The sequence below is a fragment of the Drosophila ananassae genome, chromosome XR (genome assembly GCF_017639315.1).
Source record: "Drosophila ananassae strain 14024-0371.13 chromosome XR, ASM1763931v2, whole genome shotgun sequence".
Lineage (NCBI taxonomy): Eukaryota > Metazoa > Arthropoda > Insecta > Diptera > Drosophilidae > Drosophila > Drosophila ananassae.
In genome coordinates, this window is record NC_057932.1 from 11157807 (window position 1) to 11175080 (window position 17274).

Consider the following 17274-nt stretch of genomic DNA (forward strand, 5'->3'; position numbering starts at 1 on the left):
GCTCCGGCTCTTGCCTTTGGTCCTTTCCACTTCCTGTGCCCCAGTTGCTGCCGCTCCGACTCTGTTACTTACTTAATTTGTTGCTTATTTATGCTTCTGCCAGAGCAACAAGCAAACATGTCCAAGACAGCTTCCATCTCCCGGATTCCCAGTCCCAGTCCCAGCTGTAGTCGGAGTCCCTGTGCCAATCTGCGTCCCAGCACCAATTCCATTCCCAATCTAAATCCAAATCCTCCTGGTTCCATTCGCTTGTTTGCATATGTTTAACATGCTCCCTCCCCGTTGTTTGTTTGTTTGTTTGCTTGTCCGTCTCCAGTATTGTGTGCTTCGGCGAACTGAACTAAACTCCTTGTGTTTGCTAATGATTTTGCCAGGGTGCTAATCGAATTGCCTGCCCGCCAGCTCCAGAGGCTAACGTCATTACTGGAAGGTGGCGTCCCACATGGAGGGCCCCCTCCCAAGCATTTCGTATGTAAATAGTGTATCCGAGCGGTATCCGAGGGTAAACACGGAGATTACAAGTCACAAATTGCCCAAACCGAAATGCAGTTCTGTCTCTGGACAGCGATGCTGAAATATTTAATGAAACAGCCCGCAGAGTGCCGAGGGGGAATTCGTAGTAATACTACTTTCTCTAATTAATAACTTTCATTTTGCCTTTTATTTTTCCCAGAAAGAACTATTGGAACTCTTCAGGTCTATGGGCTTGTTTAGTACCTCCTAGCCTTGTTCTTGGGTCTTGGTTTTTTGACAGATCAAGTAGGAACCTCTTTAAAATTTAACTTCATTTCATTTTAACTCCCGCTTGGCGGCTCACAAATATATCTTTTTTTCATATGTAAATTAATTTTTAACTGTGGAAAAGTGACTGGAAATTTGAAGTAGTTCCAAACACCAGCAGTTAAAAGGTGGATCTGTTCGAGCGCTGAGTAGTCGTTTAACTTTAAACGCGTTTTTCTCAAAACAGTGTTTACAAACACTTCTCCATCGTATTTCAAATACGGCTTGACTGAATGACTTGAAATTTGTAGAATAGAATTTTTAGGTGTATTGAATGAATAAATGAAATGAATAAAATTCATAATTTGATATTCAACAAATTACAAACAACAAAAAACCCAAAAATTGCAACTTTTTGGTTCCATTTCTCTCCAATTTACGAAAAATTTACTTGATTCTAGTTCATTCCTTGCACTTTAATATAAAATTAAAGATTAAAACGCGGCTAGTTTATTTGTTTCAATTAATCGAATCATCCGGAAGTTTGGGGACATTTTTTGAAGTAGGGGTGTTTACAACGGTGTAACTTAGGCTTATACAATATTTTTTATTTTTCTTATACAATAACACGGGACTACCCCCTTCACATATTATGCTATACAATTAAATATAGATTTTATTTGATTTTTTTGGTAAATGAATAAATGACGGAAATCCGAATCCGCTTTTCGCTTTTTGGCGAAAATGGAACTTTTTCCATTGACGGCCCTTCGTCCTTTGGGCCATCTTGGCTGTCGCTGGCTTTCTTTAACTTTTACTGCAGCAGTTGGGCCGCCAAGTTGCAGCATTCGTCCCCTCCACCTAAGGGAGTGGGGCGCGACGCCTTGGAAGCCCCCTGCAACCCAGGGCACCTTGCCACAAGCTCCTTGGGTCGCTTGCTGGTTATTGCTTTGGCGCATTTTTCGATTAAAATTTATTTGCACAACTTATGAAAACTTAAATGCCCATAACGTCGTCGCTAAACCAGGACCAGAGTCCGGACCAAGACCAGGACCCAGACCCGGATCCGGAAAACAGAGGGCCAGCTGCCTGCCATCTCCCCCGCTTCAGCTCTGTCTGCGTTTTGGCCTAAATGGCGCCTTGACTGCCACATTTCTTGGCCAAAAAGTTTCAAATATTTCATAATTTGCAACATATTTCATGGGGGCGCAAGAGCATATTGCACACTTCCGGCCACGCCCCCAGAGCCATAAAATAATTTACAGCCATCTTATTACTATCGAAGAGGAGAATATTGAAATAAGTTTGGTTTTGTTTTGTATTGAAATATGTTTGGGGTTTATTTATTGGAGTTTATTTATTGGAGCAGCAATGGTGCCGCTCCAACGATCGAAATGTCTCTCCCTTTTACAATATTCTTTAAGTCTAACTAAGGCTAAGTCTCATAGCTGCGCTGCTCGCAGGCAGCGGCAGAGAGACGGCTACGTATCTATATACTTATGTATATTGCTATGCGCTCTCAAGTGTAAGCGCGAGAGGTATGTATATGCTGTCCGTTCGTTGCAATTATGCCGACGCTAGCATTTACCGTGTGTGGGCTAATCCATAACGATCGGATCATATTTCGGCCACTTAGGAGTTATGACCGGGATTTTGAAATATGTAAACACTGCAACAAAGTGTTACAGTGTGTACCCTTTAAGTATCTTCGGTACAGTGGGTATTCAATATATGTGCATACTACATCTCCCTCCTTTTGAAAAATAACGTAATATAATGAAGTTATTTTTATAATAAAAATTTCTAATTAATACATTCCCTTTTTTTTTTTTTATTTTATTAGAATTGAAGAAAATGAAATTATAAAAAAATATATGTTTATTTATTTATTTATATAGGTGTGTCTTTGTATGGCCATACTAAGTACAATTTATGAAATAAAGATTTTTAACCTATCCTTATGAACTGTTTGTTTCCTATGTTTATTATTTGTTATTATAATGTTGTCTCTATCTCCTATTTCCGTTACTATATACGGACCTGTATATTTAGGATCTAACTTATGACCTGTCTCGTTTTTTAATAAAACTTGGTCACCTACTGATATATCTATATCCCTTACTTTATGATCATATAGAATTTTATTTCTATTCTTATTTGTTTCTAACATAACTCTAGCTCTTTTATAGGCTACTTCTAATCTATACTTACTCTCCTTAGCATAGTCATCTATATTATATAGTGCTTCTATACTATCTATGCTATTAAAATGTTTCGGTAAATTACTTGTTTTACCGAATACTAGCTCATATGGACAATAAGTGTGTGCCATAGATGGGGTCGTGTTGAAACAGAAGACAAAATATTGAAGCCATACGTCCCAATCAGTTTTATCAACCGATATGTAAGATCGTATGTACTCATTGAAAGTTCTATGACTTCTTTCTATTGTTCCAACTGTCTGGTGGTGGTGTGCTGTGGATGTAATATTTTCAATCTTTAAATATTTGCATAAATCGTCTATAATTGAATTCTTATATTCTGTTCCCATGTCCGTAATGAACGTCTTCATTGGACCGTACTTCAGAATAAAAGATTCAAATATTGCTTTAGCGACAGTATTAGCATTTTTATTTGGAACAGGTATTGCAACTAAATACTTAGTTAAATCACATATTAAAGTGACTGCATACTCATTGCCATTTTCTGATTTTGGCAATGGACCAATGGTGTCCACTATCACTCTGTCGAAAGCGTTTATTGGTGTGTCTGTAATTGTTAAAGGAGTCTTTATGTGTTTAGTTATTTTGGCTTTCTGGCATTTTTGACATTTTCTTACGTACTCAGTTATATCTTTAGACATGCCTTTCCAGTAATAGTGTCTTTTTACTTTGGCCAAAGTTTTTGATATGCCAGTATGACCTCCTTGAATTGGATCATCATGAAATGTAGACAAAATTGCTTCTTTTTCTTTTAAATTTGTTATTTTGGTCACCGGGTTGAGTAGCGCTACTCTTAATGTTTTCAAGATTTTATTGCCCATTAATTTAAAATTATCTACTGAAGTATATTCAAAGATATTTTCCCACGGTGCCACTTTGAGTTGGCTGATTTTATGTATACCGGCTTGCATTTCAAGCCTTTGGAAAAATTGATCTAAGTCAATAACTCCATTAGTATATAAATCGCTAACATCATATCTTGCAGTAATTTTTCTGCCTTGTTTAAATAAACATAACGAATTTTTTATCTGCAAGGTCACTACTTTACGTACTTCATCATTGTTTATGACGTCGTATACGTTGGGCTTAGAAGCTTTATTTAAAGATTGCATAGGCAATTCTTGTTTTTGATTTTCCGCGCGGAATTTTTGTCTACTTTGATATCTGGTAGTGACTTTCAATATATTTCTAGTTATATTTTGTAGATCTTTGATGGTTATCCTTGATAAAGCATCAGCTACATAATTATCTTTTCCCTTTAAATATTCGACTGTAAAATCGTATTCTTCTAGTTCGAGCCTCATACGTGTCAGTTTAGAACTGGGATTGATCATTGAGAAGAGGTATATTAAAGGTCTGTGGTCTGTTTTTATTAAGAAATGCTTTCCATATATATATGGTCTGAAATGTAATATCGCCCAATGAATTGCAGCCAATTCCTGCTCAGTAGTACATTTGTTACTTTCACCTTTTGTAAATGCTCTTGATGCGTATGCAATGGGAAGTTGGAGTCCATTATGGTTTTGAGTTAAAACCGCTCCACATGCTTGCTTACTTGCATCTGTTATTATACAGAATTCTTTAGTGAAATCTGGATATTGTAGCAAGGTAGGTTCCATAAGTTTTGTTTTTAAGTATTGAAATGCATTTTCACACTCATCCGTCCATTTAAAAGGAACATTCTTTTTACATAATCTTGTTATGTGCCGTGAATAGTCGGCGAAATTTTTTATAAAACGTCTATAATAGTTACAAAATGCTACGAAACGTCTAGCACTGTCCGCGTCGTGCGGAACTGGGTAGTTCATAATGACATCGTATTTCTTGTCATCTGGAAGTATTCCTTTATCAGTGCATTTATGACCTAGAAAAGTCACTTCATGCATAAAAAATGAACATTTTTCTGGATGTAACTTTAGGTTGTATCTTCTACATTTCTCAAAAACATCTGTTAAGTTCTTAAGCATATGCTTTTCGGAACAGCCAATTACTATTAAGTCATCCATATAAAGGAATGCTTGAGAAGGTTCTAGACCGGAGAACGCAATAGTCATCATTCTTTGAAACGAATTAGGGGCTATTTTTAATCCAAAAGGTAATCGCGTGAAACGATATGAGCCGTTGCTCGTTGAAAAGGACGTTATATCTCTTGAGCCTTTTTCGAGTTCAATTTGATGGAATCCTGACATTAAGTCAAGACATGAAAAGTATTTTGCTCGACCTAGTTGATCTAAAATGTCATCAATTCTAGGTAATGGGAATTTATCAGATAGTAATTTTTTATTTATCTGGCGGTAGTCAATTACTAATCGCCATTTCTTAACATTTGACCCGGGGGATGATTTCTTAGGCACAAGTAACAATGGGCTATTGTATTCAGATACTGACGGTTCGACAATCCCGTCAGAGATTAATTTACCTACTTGCTTTTGAATTTCGTTCACCTGACTATGTGGGCTTCGATAGTTTTTTATATATACGGGTTCATCATCTTTTAATCTCAATTTCTGTTTATAAAAATTATTGGTGGTTATTGATTCGGTTTCCAATCCGAATATATCGCTATACTGGGTGCATAAGCTAGAAAGCTGTGACTTAAACTGTGGAGGGAAGTTTTTTGAAAGTTGTGATAGTACGGATTTTTTCCTATTGTCTGAATTTGTATTGACTACATCGTAGTTCGAAAGTGGTTCATATGTTAGGTTATCAGTACTGACTACTTGGTTGGTATTTGTTGTGTTTAGTAGTCTTATGAAGGCATTATTAGATGTTGCTATGGTATTTGCAATATAAATGCCATGCTGAATTTCCTGATTTGGAATAAATACACTGTCTTCTTTTAAGTTAAGCTCAATTTTCCGAATAACTTGGGATCTTGCTGGCAGAAGTATTGAATTATTGCCAGAACTATGAGTTATTGGTACATTAATTGGAAATTTTAAGTTATTGGGTCTAATTATAAGCCAATCTTCAGATGGCTTGAAGTCTAATTGACAGTTGAATTTTTTTATAAAGTCGATGCCTATTATTCCATCGCATGGAATTGGGAAATGTGAATTTAGAATATGAAAATCGTGTGGAATTATGTATTTAGTTGTCTGTATTTCCAAAGAAACTAAACCTTTGGATTTGGTTATTTCTTGACTTATGCCTTTTATGTCTATGATGTGATCATCTTGGATGTTTTGGAAGGTATCCGAAGTTTCTTTTAAAATGGAAATGTCTGCACCTGTATCTATTAAAAAGATAAGCTCTTTTCCAGTAGCTACATTGAAAAATGAAACGAATATATTTTGACTGAGATTAATGGTGTGAACTCTGACTTCTTTTACTATTGAGTATTTAAAGGGCTTTGGGAGTTTCCCGAAGTGTTTTGGTCAGTATTTTGTGCAATTCTGACATTGCTTTGATTATTGCCATTGGGGCCTTGGTACGAGTTTCCACCGCCTCTATAGTTTCCTCTATATTGGCCTCGTCCTCCCCTGTTGTTTTGGTTGTTGTAGTTATTGTTGTTATTTTGGTAATTGTTGTTGTAGTTATTGTAATTACCACGAGAATTACCTCTATAATTTCCACGTCCGCGATATGAGCCGCGCTGTGGATAATTCTTGAAATATAGGACAGTATTTGACTGTCCAGTTGCTTCGGTGCAACTATTGACAAATTTGGAAACAGCATCGTTCATAGTACTAAAGGTGCCAGCTTGCATGATAAGTTTCACCTTATCGATTGTGCAATTTTTAGTCATTGCTTTGACCGCATGCTGCGTGGAATAACTTCTGGCTAGCTCTAAAGGTAAACCATCCGTTATAAATGCACCTTCTAATGCTTTCGTCATCTGCTCAATTTCTTGGGTATATTGGTTAGCAGTTTTATTGCGCTGCTGTAGGTTCATCAGCTTCGCTGATAATACTTCTACAGTTTCGCCCTTGACGTTGCCTCTTAGTTTAGAAATCACTTCAGTAATTGTTGTCTCATTACCGATTAGATTTCTGGCGACACCTTTTAGCTTTGTTTTTATTATGGAGACAGCTAATTCTTCGTGCTCGCCTTTTATCGATTCTATTATTTGTAAAGCATCAATGAAACTCGTTAAATTTTCAGCCTTACCATCAAAAACTGGTATAAGCTTGGATGCTGTATTAATAAAATCAATATTTGATTGTGCCATTGTTACAAAGTTAATTATTTTGTTTTCTATTACACTAGAGGTATCTGAATCTGCTGAATTGTCCAGATCAGTGTATACCGCTGGAATAGTAAGATTATTCAAATCTTCATCCTCTATTTTGAGGTTTACTTTGGGAATCTCTTCTGACTCTGATTCATTCGCTTCTGTTGATTCTGAGTCAGGTGCAGTGTCAACTGCTATTGGGGTGTTTAGAACGGTTGGTATCGATATTTCTAAACTGTACTTTTGTTTAACAAATATTAAATTAGATCGTAGTCGGATCAAAAGTTTCGATACCTGCGACCAATGATCTTGATTTAACCTTTCCCTGTGTTTATGTATTAGCATTCGTGCTTCATTAAAGCATTCTACTAATATTTCAACATGCTTCCTAACAGTGTTCGTTTGGATAGGTCTATTCTGGGTTAGTGACTTATATGATCTGTCAAAATTAGTTTTAATGTTTGATAATTCTGTGTATAATTTGTTCCATTCCATGCCTTTAGTTTGGCCGTACTTTGTGAGAGGAATATATTGACATATTTTATATTTATTATTTTATTTTATTTTTTTTTTATTTCATTTTCTTAGATTTTTAGGTGTTAACATTTATGTGTAATCTGTTGTTTGTGCTATATATATTTTTTCCTTATTTTTATTTATTTGCTGCTTATATTTTATCCAGGTCATTTCCCCGGCTCCTATACCTTTTTTTCAGACAATTATTATGCAGCTTGTAAATCTTATAAAAAACAGCGGCGCACATAATAACGACAATGATTACTAAAAGTACATGTACCCAATATAGATCAACGTTGGTAGATTCTACCTTGTTGATGACATTGGCAGTGGAATCCACTGTTTTTATGTCCAACGTCATTTTGGTGGGTTTTGCATATACTTTTATTTGTGTTTCATTAAAATTATAAAGATCTTCTGTTGGAAATTTACTTATCGCATTACTGCGCATTTAAGTTAACAGCTTCCTACCTAGTTTTTTGCGTAGCTTTACAGGCTACACGTCTAATCGAGCAGAAAAGGTTCCGCTCAATTTTACAAAATATTATATTATGAATATAAAAAAAAATATGCATCGCAGTGCAATCAAAAAAAATATGCAGCGCAGTGCATGAAAAAAAAAAAATTTTTCCCCAGGTTTGGTGGTCCTTCCTTCCACGTCAGCTGGTCGTCGCCGGTTTGGCTGCGCTGACGCTCCCTCGAGGGCGCAGGTGGCGGTCGTGCCTCCCATGCTTGCTATTGTTTTGGGTTGGTCTTCGCTTTATTCTTCGGCTTCACGCATGTGCAATTGCATGCTGCAGAGTTGAGAGGTCCGGGGCAGTCGGTCGGGCAGACCTGTGGTCGTTTTGGCAGAGGCTTGGAAATATTTTGTGTCGATATTAGTTTTTGGTTTATAACTTTAATTTGATTTTCCGAGCGAGTTGTGCTCTGTGGTACTTTGTTTTGGAGGGTTTCTCTTAAGAATTCAAGCTCGTTGTATAGCTTTTGCGCCGTCGTCCATGGGGGCGGAGTTGATTGAGCAAATAGTAGCCACTTTATGCGGGCTATTCTTTTGTTGATTTTTTTCTTTAGACCTCCACGTACCATTGTGCACACTCTACTCACTCAGACGTTTTTCTCGTATGATGTATTTTTCCTTTTGCATTTTCAATCCTTTGATTCCTTTTAGCCTTGGTTCCGAATATCTTCCTAAGTCCTCCAGGACTCATGTCACGGTCGCCATGAAATAAGTTTGGTTTTGTTTTGTATTGAAATATGTTTGGGGTTTATTTATTGGAGTTTATTTATTGGAGCAGCAATGGTGCCGCTCCAACGATCGAAATGTCTCTCCCTTTTACAATATTCTTTAAGTCTAACTAAGGCTAAGTCTCATAGCTGCGCTGCTCGCAGGCAGCGGCAGAGAGACGGCTACGTATCTATATACTTATGTATATTGCTATGCGCTCTCAAGTGTAAGCGCGAGAGGTATGTATATGCTGTCCGTTCGTTGCAATTATGCCGACGCTAGCATTTACCGTGTGTGGGCTAATCCATAACGATCGGATCATATTTCGGCCACTTAGGAGTTATGACCGGGATTTTGAAATATGTAAACACTGCAACAAAGTGTTACAGTGTGTACCCTTTAAGTATCTTCGGTACAGTGGGTATTCAATATATGTGCATACTACAATATATACATTCGAGATACTCGGGACCCGATTCGTTGGCACTCTTCATGTTTAATAATTCAAACGACTTCCGACTTAGACTTCTGACATTTTGAGGCAGTTGACAGAATTTGACTTTGACGGCAAATGAAGCGGAGCAAATGATATCCTCCCCCGCCCGCTTCGCAGGTACGCGGGCAGGGCACTTAAAAATTAATTTTATTACACAGCCACTTACAGCAAGCATCTGAGGAGAGACAAGTGAGTCTTCCCCTTACTTTAAGAATTCTTGGGGAAATGCTCTTTTAAACCCCCATTGTCACACTATGGCACAAAGTTGTCCGCGAACTTCGAGCGAGCCCTGTAGCTGATTGTTTTTGAGCTTATTTCCCGGCATTTCGTTTAAAAATTTTTCTCATTACACTTTTTCCCTTTTGACTTTTCGCCGGCTTTGCCCAGAACACAAAAAGGTGCAGCCCAAAGCCGTCAAACTCTCCACTACTTTTTGTCCTTTCGCCGACTTTCTTTCAGGTTTTCCTTCACTTTTTCCATCACTGCCGTCTCAGCAACTTTGCCAGGTAATTTAATGACTCGACCCGAACTCCGGGCTGCAAAGTGCGGAGCGGAGCTTCCCAGTAATGAGCATCTAGAGGGGGATCGACACGCGGGCAAAGGATGTTTATTTTTTATAATTTTTTTGAAAATGCCATTGTAAAGTCAACGAGTAAAGGGCATCTATCGCTTATAAGCATTCGACTAAACGCTACAATAGTTTTTAATTATTTTAAATGACTTCAATGAGGTATCTCACAGATCTGCATGAATAAATAAAATGAATATCTGGCACTAAAATACAAAATAAACTTATACTCTTTGTTGCAATCGGGTGTTGGGACAAAGACATAAAGAAACAGTTTCGAATAAACCCGTTTAGACACAAAATAAACAAAAAAGGCAATAAATATTTGTTTTCCCAACGCCATTTGGTTTTTTATTATTTGTTCAAATTTTCAGTCCAGTTGCATGTTGCAAATACGCTTCCGAGTGGCAGTGACAGTTTTCTCAAGGCTAAAGGAATGGACTGGGGCTCTTTCAGAAAGTTGGACAAAGGAGCCGTAATTTCGTTAGAGTCTCCGAGTCGGAAGTTGACTTCAGCTTCGTCCTGCCATTTGCCACTAGTTCCGGATTATACAATGTATACGTAGCATAGTATATGCGTTGTGGTTCTTTTGCCAGCTCTCGCTTTGCTGCTGGCATTTCATTTAATTACTTTTGACATCAGGTAGATATTTTTGCTGCCCCTTATCCTGCCCATCCACCCTGCTTTCACCCGGCAAAGGATTTCGGGGAGGCCAAGGACTGTTTGAAGAGGGTTGCCTGGAAGCTGTCAGGCCGATATTCGGGAGGTTGGCGGCAAGTGTGCCAAATATTTGTTTAGGCATATTTGCTAATGGCCAATGGTGTTCTCATATCCTTATTCGCAACTCATCGCAGCCGAAACATCCGTGCCCAGCACACGCATGCCTGACATTGTACATTTCCATATTTGCATTTTACTCTTTCGACGTTTGCTTTGCTGGCATTTTTTGCCCGTACTCCTTCCGATTCCTTTGCATTTATTTTGATGTATTTCCGTTTGCTGAACAAATACACAGATACACGGGGAGAAACATCATATCTAATTTAATCCTATCATTAGAAATCCATCAAAGTCTTCGATACAAGATTCTCACTTGGTTAGGTACTCATTTTGAAGCATTTAAAACCTAGCTTCAATACCAAGCTTCTTTATCCCCATCCGAAATGTAATGTTACACATTTTGGAAACATTTGTTGAAACATTACTGAAAGCTTTCATATGAAATATGTTATATCATATAAAACATTTCCAAAATGATAACCTATGTTACGTATGAATAGTTTCAGAGAGAAGGATTCTGTAATGTTTCTGAAAGTTGTATTTTGATTTCTGATTATACTTGACTTCTTGATTACTTCTTGATTATACTTATTTCTGCAATATTTTTCAGAACCAATATTTTGAAGTCTATATTGCTTCTGTTTGTTTCTACCAGATTTCAATAATTTATATTTATATTATATTTATATTTATAAATTTATATTTCTAATTCAATTTGTTTCCTTTATATTTCATAATTCCATTAAAGGGCTAGCAATTGGAACAAAAACAAGTGCAAAAATTAATATTTATATGCACTCCTCCCCTATAATCTCTGATGACTGTGTCTTTATGGATACTATTCGTTCTCTCAGTGTAAGAGCTTAACTGATCTGAGTTATACGATGGCTTTTCATTAGCTGGTAGTTTGGCTTGCTGGAAGCAAATTTGCCCTACACTTCTTTGAGCTCGGTCCTCTTTGGCCAAAATCCATCCCTTGCGTACCCTTATTAGGACAACCGGATGCGGCGTTGTTGATTCTGTTGCGGGCGAAGGACGCAGGACGCACGACGAAGGACATCCGCCCTTCCGCTGGCCCGGAAAATGCGAAAAATCTTCAAATGCACCAGAGCAGTCCGTGCACTATACTCTTAATCATATAATCTGCATATCTACATGTTAATGAATTTCAACTTCTGGCCCCACCCCCGGAGAGTGTTTTTCCGAGAAAACTTTTATGTTTTTCCTGCCCGCCCGAAACTTTTGTTTTTATTTTGTGTTTGTGTTTTGGTTTCGCAAGCTCCGTGTTTTGTGTTTCGCTTATTTTCGCCTTTTTTCGTCCGCTTTGTTTGGCTTGTTTGCCGTTACTTTTAAAAGCTTTTTTAAGTAACTCAAACTAAATTAAGTTAAATACATTTGGTGTTCGTCCGCATGCTCTCTGCATAAAGATGAACGACAAAGTTATCCCCGCACATAGCGCCGGCACACACGGCGTATGCGTAACCCGAGTCCCGACTCCCAACTCCCGCTCCCAAGTCCTTCAACAAAACGTGAGCCACACAGCTCACAGGATTCCACACACTCAGCTTTTTAAGATGATGGATAGCGGACTCGGCTAATGGATTTCCCACGCGCCGAGGATATCAATTCAATTAGATATGGCACACATATGACGTACTTACGTACGTACATGCGACACATACGCGACCTCTGACCCCTGGCAGAAGTCCGTAGAAACCACAAAGTGTGTCACATATAATGAGCATTCAATGGGGACTTCCTTCCGATTGCATTTGTGAGCCCACACTCAGAGAAACAATGGAAAAATGGGACTAAACAAATTTTTCAAGGATGTCAGAAAACGATGCTTATTTTCGTGAATCTCTTGGGCAACATAACAAACATCGATGTTGCAATACAACGGTTGATCCTTTGGACCTTTGAAGAGTTTGATTCTTATATTGTTCTGATTCAAGACAGCCGCCTCGCAATATCGGGTCTCCAAAAATGAACTTGTCTTGGAGCTACATACCTCGTCTTAATGTCTACATCGGCACCTCTAGAAAAATTTATCTTTTCATATGTATATAGTAAAGAAAACCCAGTAAGTCAATACCTTCTTTTGCATTTCTGACGCTAGCTGCCATATCACAAACATTTAATATCTGAGCAGTATAAGCTCTTAGACTAGAAGAGTACCTTGTTATCAGAACTATTTAAAAAAAAATCTATTAAAAATAAAGAGATTAAATATTTTGGCCAATTGTTTGATTTTTGAGTATATCTTATGAGTTTAATATGAGTATTAAACTAATTTAATTAGGACCTAGTATCCATTTTTACACTGTTCCCCCACAAAAAAATTAGTTAATGATAAACCTTCCGGATTTCAGAGGAGTTATAGACTTTTTATTCTGCTTTCTTACTAGCTTTGTTTAGAGGCTTGTTTCAAAGCACCCAAAAATATTCAAAAAATTATAATATTTATTATATTACTTTATCAATTTATTAAACTACTTATGTTATTTTAATAGTTTATTACATTTATTTTTGAATAATTTGTAGCTTTTTTATTTTTGGTCGTTTAAACGAAAAAATCGTTGAAATCCAGATTTTAAAGAAAATTTTTGGGGCACATCTAAATAATTTTTCATTCGAATAAGCCCAACTTTTTTAAAAACTTTGAGTTCATAAGTTAGTTGAAAAGATAAGCGGCTTTTCTCAGCTTGAATGAACAAATTTGTTGTGTGGGAAAATAGTCAGGGATTAGTGGCTAAAGAGGGCATGTTTAAGTACTCATATTTTTCCATGTTCACGAGGCAGCACAGCACCCCCTAATACACATATCCCTTATCCCGGGGCGTTTTCAATATTTATGTTTCTGGGTTAAAACTGCAGTGTGACACTTTAAAGCTGCCACTTTTTCTTTTTCCTCTGCCGCCACAAAAGGGGTTTAAGGATGATGACTTTCTGGGTCCTGTGGCCGAGGGTGTGGGTGTCGGGTTAAGGGGCTGTGGAGGGTGGCGGGTGGCTGGAGCGGAACGGAGGTCGGAGTGAGTGTCCTAGAGCGCGGCTTACGAGTTGCAGCTTTGCTGCTGCTACTGCTGCTTATTTTTCGCAATTTTGCTGCTTTGTCAATACGCAGATGCTGCTCGCCGTGCAGCTCCAACCTCTGGCTCCTCTGCAACTGTGCTTTGTTTCGCAAAAGGATTTTCTATGTTTTCCAACAGCTTTTGTTGCCGCTTAGCACACACACACACTCGTGCACCCACTCTCTCCCGCACGCACACTCGCACGAGAGACACAAAGGGAAACTGGGGAACAGAGAGCTTTTAGTTTTGCATTTTAAGCAGTTTGGCTTTGCATTTTTCCGTTTTCCGTTGCTGTATTCACAATTCGCAAAATCATTCGGCAAAAATACAAATACAAATTCTCCTGCATATTTGTTATCTGCACGAGTATGCGTGTGCGTGTGGGTGTGGGTGTGGGTGTGGGCCGGAGTGGGTGTTCGAGTGTGTGTACATTAAACAAGGAGCACAAAAGTAAAGAGGAAAATATTGCAGCCTCTCTCCCGTCGCACAGTGGGTCGGGTGGCATATGTTCCTCACAAAAGCTCGTGTGCATAATTGGTGCAGGGGAACTGCGGCATAAAGTTAACTATAAGATACTTTATCGGAAGAATAATGAAAACTAATGGATATCAATGAATAAATAATAAAATCTTAAACTAATAATTATTTAGAAATGAATACAGTATAAAACTCAAAAAGAAGTATGTCAATTATTCAAATTGATTTATATTTCCAAAATACTAAATATTTTTCTATACATTTCCACTGTGCGTTGCCTGAGCGGCGGACACCAAAAGATTAGGGAGCGCAATCGAAGAAGAAAAGTGCCGAAAGGGCCGAGAGGAAGGTGGGGAATTGGAGACTGTGGGGCTTTTCCCAAAAGCCATAACAAAGTTCATCCAGTGGCAATTTAAGTTTTAAGCTTTTCAATTAGGTCCCCGGCAGTCCACGTAGATGCCGAAAATATAGCTAAAAACTGAAGGTGTAGACAAAAGCATGAGTCAAAATGATGAAAATATTGAAAATATCACAGTATATGGGTAATTTTAATTTATTAAAAAAAAAATTGTATTTTCTAATATATTTAAGAATTAATATTGAATCGTTAGACTGGCATTGTCATTATTTTTGATTTCAGGGACGAACTCAATACCTAACTAGCGACGATAGAATATCATATACACCTAAGCGAACATTTTTTCAATAATTTTTTTAATTATCAACAATTTAAACCGAATGTGATATTTGAATTCCAAATTTCTATATACTTTTTTGCCACTATCTATCCAAATATTATAACTAACAAGAAAGGAAAGCTAACTTCGGCCGGAGCCGAAGTTGGTATACCCTTGCAGTTCAGTCGAAGTCCGCTAGGTGGCGCCACGCATCTTATATTATTAGATATATAGCGGATTGTATATAGTCGGCCGATCCTTATGAAAATTGGCAGATCAGATTGTTTTTCCCAAAATAGAGTCTGTACTAAATCCCATCTTTCTAACTTAAAAAACACCAAAGTTATGCCAATTTCGATCGTTGTATGACAGCTATAGGATATAGTCGGCCGATCCTTATGAAATTTTGTACATAAGATATTTTGGTCAAATATAACATGTGTGGAAAGTCCCAACCTCTAACTTAAAAAACACCAAAGTTATGGCATTTCCGATCAATCAGTTATATGGCAGCTATAGGATATAGTCGACCGATCTCGGCCGTTCCGACTTATGTACTACCTGCAAGGAAAAGAAGGATGTGTGCAAAGTTTCAACTCGATAGCTCTAAAACTGAGAGACTAGTTTGCGTAGAAACCGACAGACAGACGGACAGACAGACAGACGGACAGACGGACCGACGGACAGACGGACATGCTTATATCGACTCAGGAGGTGATCCTGATCAAGAATACTTTATAGGGTCGGAGATGTCTCCTTCACTGCGTTGCACACTTTTGACCAAAATTATAATACCCTCTGCAAGGGTATAAAAACGCTATAGCATTGCCTGAAATTAGATTTAATTTTATAAGTGAGAAAGATGGACAAAATTGGTGTTTTTAAAGATAGAAGCTTTTACATGTTCTACTGAAAATCTCAAAAGAATTGGAAAACTACATCCGATAGTATATACATATGTATATCGAATAATATAAACTCCCTAAGGTTTCCTTTCCTCTTTATCTTTATGGTTTTAAAATACATAGTACATATATGGCCATATAGATCCCTACAAATAATGAAAAATAAACCATTTGTCTTCTGACTTGGCAACTTCGGGGCTATTTAATATTTCCTCTAAAATGGGAAGACTAAAAGCAAAGGCCAGCAAGAAATTTGTCGACCAAAGACCATTTCCAAGCGAAAAACCCATTTAGCTTCCACTAACACGGCACTTTCATGTGTAATAATTTTTGACAATAATAAAAGATGGACGTTGTGGACTTACAATTTACATGCACTGGAGTCCCGAAGCCCACTTGGCCAGGATTCAAGTTGGCCCAACTCGTTTGGCAGTTTGTAGGCGGAGGTAGAGACTGAGGCAGAGGCGATGCTATCGGGGGCCATTACCCATGAAATAGCCAAGCTATTGCCAATTTTTGCACTTGCCCAGAACGATTGCCTGCATTTAATTGCATTTTCATGTGGCAGGCACAACACCTCTGCGGAGCGACAATATCGAAATCGAATCCGCAACCGGTTCGCCACTATCGTAATCGAAGCTTCCACGAAGCTCATAAATCGTTCCATCATCAATGGCACATTGACAACGCCGATGGCCGTTTTGGCTGCCATCTGGTCGTATGTCATCTCCCTGGAACCAGTCGCTCTTTGTTTCCCCAATCCATCTCTCCTTTTTGCCTTCCTCATTTATTTATTTACTTATTTTCGTTTCTTTCGGGAAGGGTCGGTGCAGTGGAGTTGCGATATTACTGCAATTTGCCCACAAAATGCGCCATTTAAAGCCTCTTAGTCAGATAGGCCAAATAAAATGCTTGGAGAGAAGCACTGAAAAATATTTATCAATTGATATATAACAGTTATCGATTTAAATACAAAAATAATAAATTATACTACTGTCATTTAAATGTCTGTATGACAGAAATGTCTGAAAGACCACGAGAAAAAGCAATATGATCATCATTTCGAATACCTTTCATATAAGAGAATAGCTTTTACGATACATATCGATAGCCATAAAAAGACATTATGTGAAACGGAGTCACTCTAAAAATATAAAGCGAGGAAAATAACCTTTTGTTAGAATCAATAACAAGTAGTTTAATATTTTGAAGGGTATCGAGGGACTTCATTTGGATGTCTTATATGGCTGTCATTTATATATAACGAAATCGTTAAAAATTATACCTTATTTAAGCTGAAATAAACAAGTCAAGTCATAAAATTTAAAGCGATCATCAATGCTAGAACTCGTTTCCCTGTATAGCCATAGAGCAGGGATGCCCAGTCCCATTGCTCTCGTTCCTCCTTTGTTGTTGGATTGCTCTGTCATATGGGTAGAGCAA

At 37.8% G+C, this 17274-nt stretch overlaps 3 protein-coding genes across 6 annotated transcripts in view; 1 reads left to right on the forward strand and 2 right to left on the reverse strand.

Annotated features, from left to right (window-relative positions):
- Window positions 1–16865, reverse strand: part of LOC116655298 — a 75418-nt gene extending 58553 nt beyond the window's left edge. The window contains exons 1-2 of one of the 3 annotated variants that reach the window (XM_032452942.2): window positions 16197–16861; window positions 14458–14727 (exon numbers count right to left, since the gene is read on the reverse strand). In XM_032452942.2, coding sequence (XP_032308833.1) covers window positions 14721–14727; window positions 16197–16618 — 429 coding nt within the window. In that variant the 5' untranslated portion in view covers window positions 16619–16861 and the 3' untranslated portion in view covers window positions 14458–14720. Of the gene's footprint in view, window positions 1–14457; window positions 14728–16196 lie in introns of those variants that run through there. The other 2 variants (XM_044717387.1, XM_032452941.2) reach the window with 2 other exon arrangements.
- The window catches only part of LOC6502059 (netrin-B), an 81069-nt gene that overhangs the window by 48706 nt on the left and 15089 nt on the right, over window positions 1–17274 (forward strand). The window lies entirely within an intron of this gene.
- Window positions 5201–8893, reverse strand: LOC116655300 (GATA zinc finger domain-containing protein 4-like). Its single transcript, XM_044717386.1, has 2 exons — window positions 8737–8893; window positions 5201–8487 (listed from the first exon to the last, which is right to left on the reverse strand). The coding sequence occupies exon 2, from the start codon at window positions 7609–7611 to the stop codon at window positions 6274–6276; it is 1338 nt and encodes a 445-aa protein (XP_044573321.1). The 5' UTR covers window positions 7612–8487; window positions 8737–8893; the 3' UTR covers window positions 5201–6273.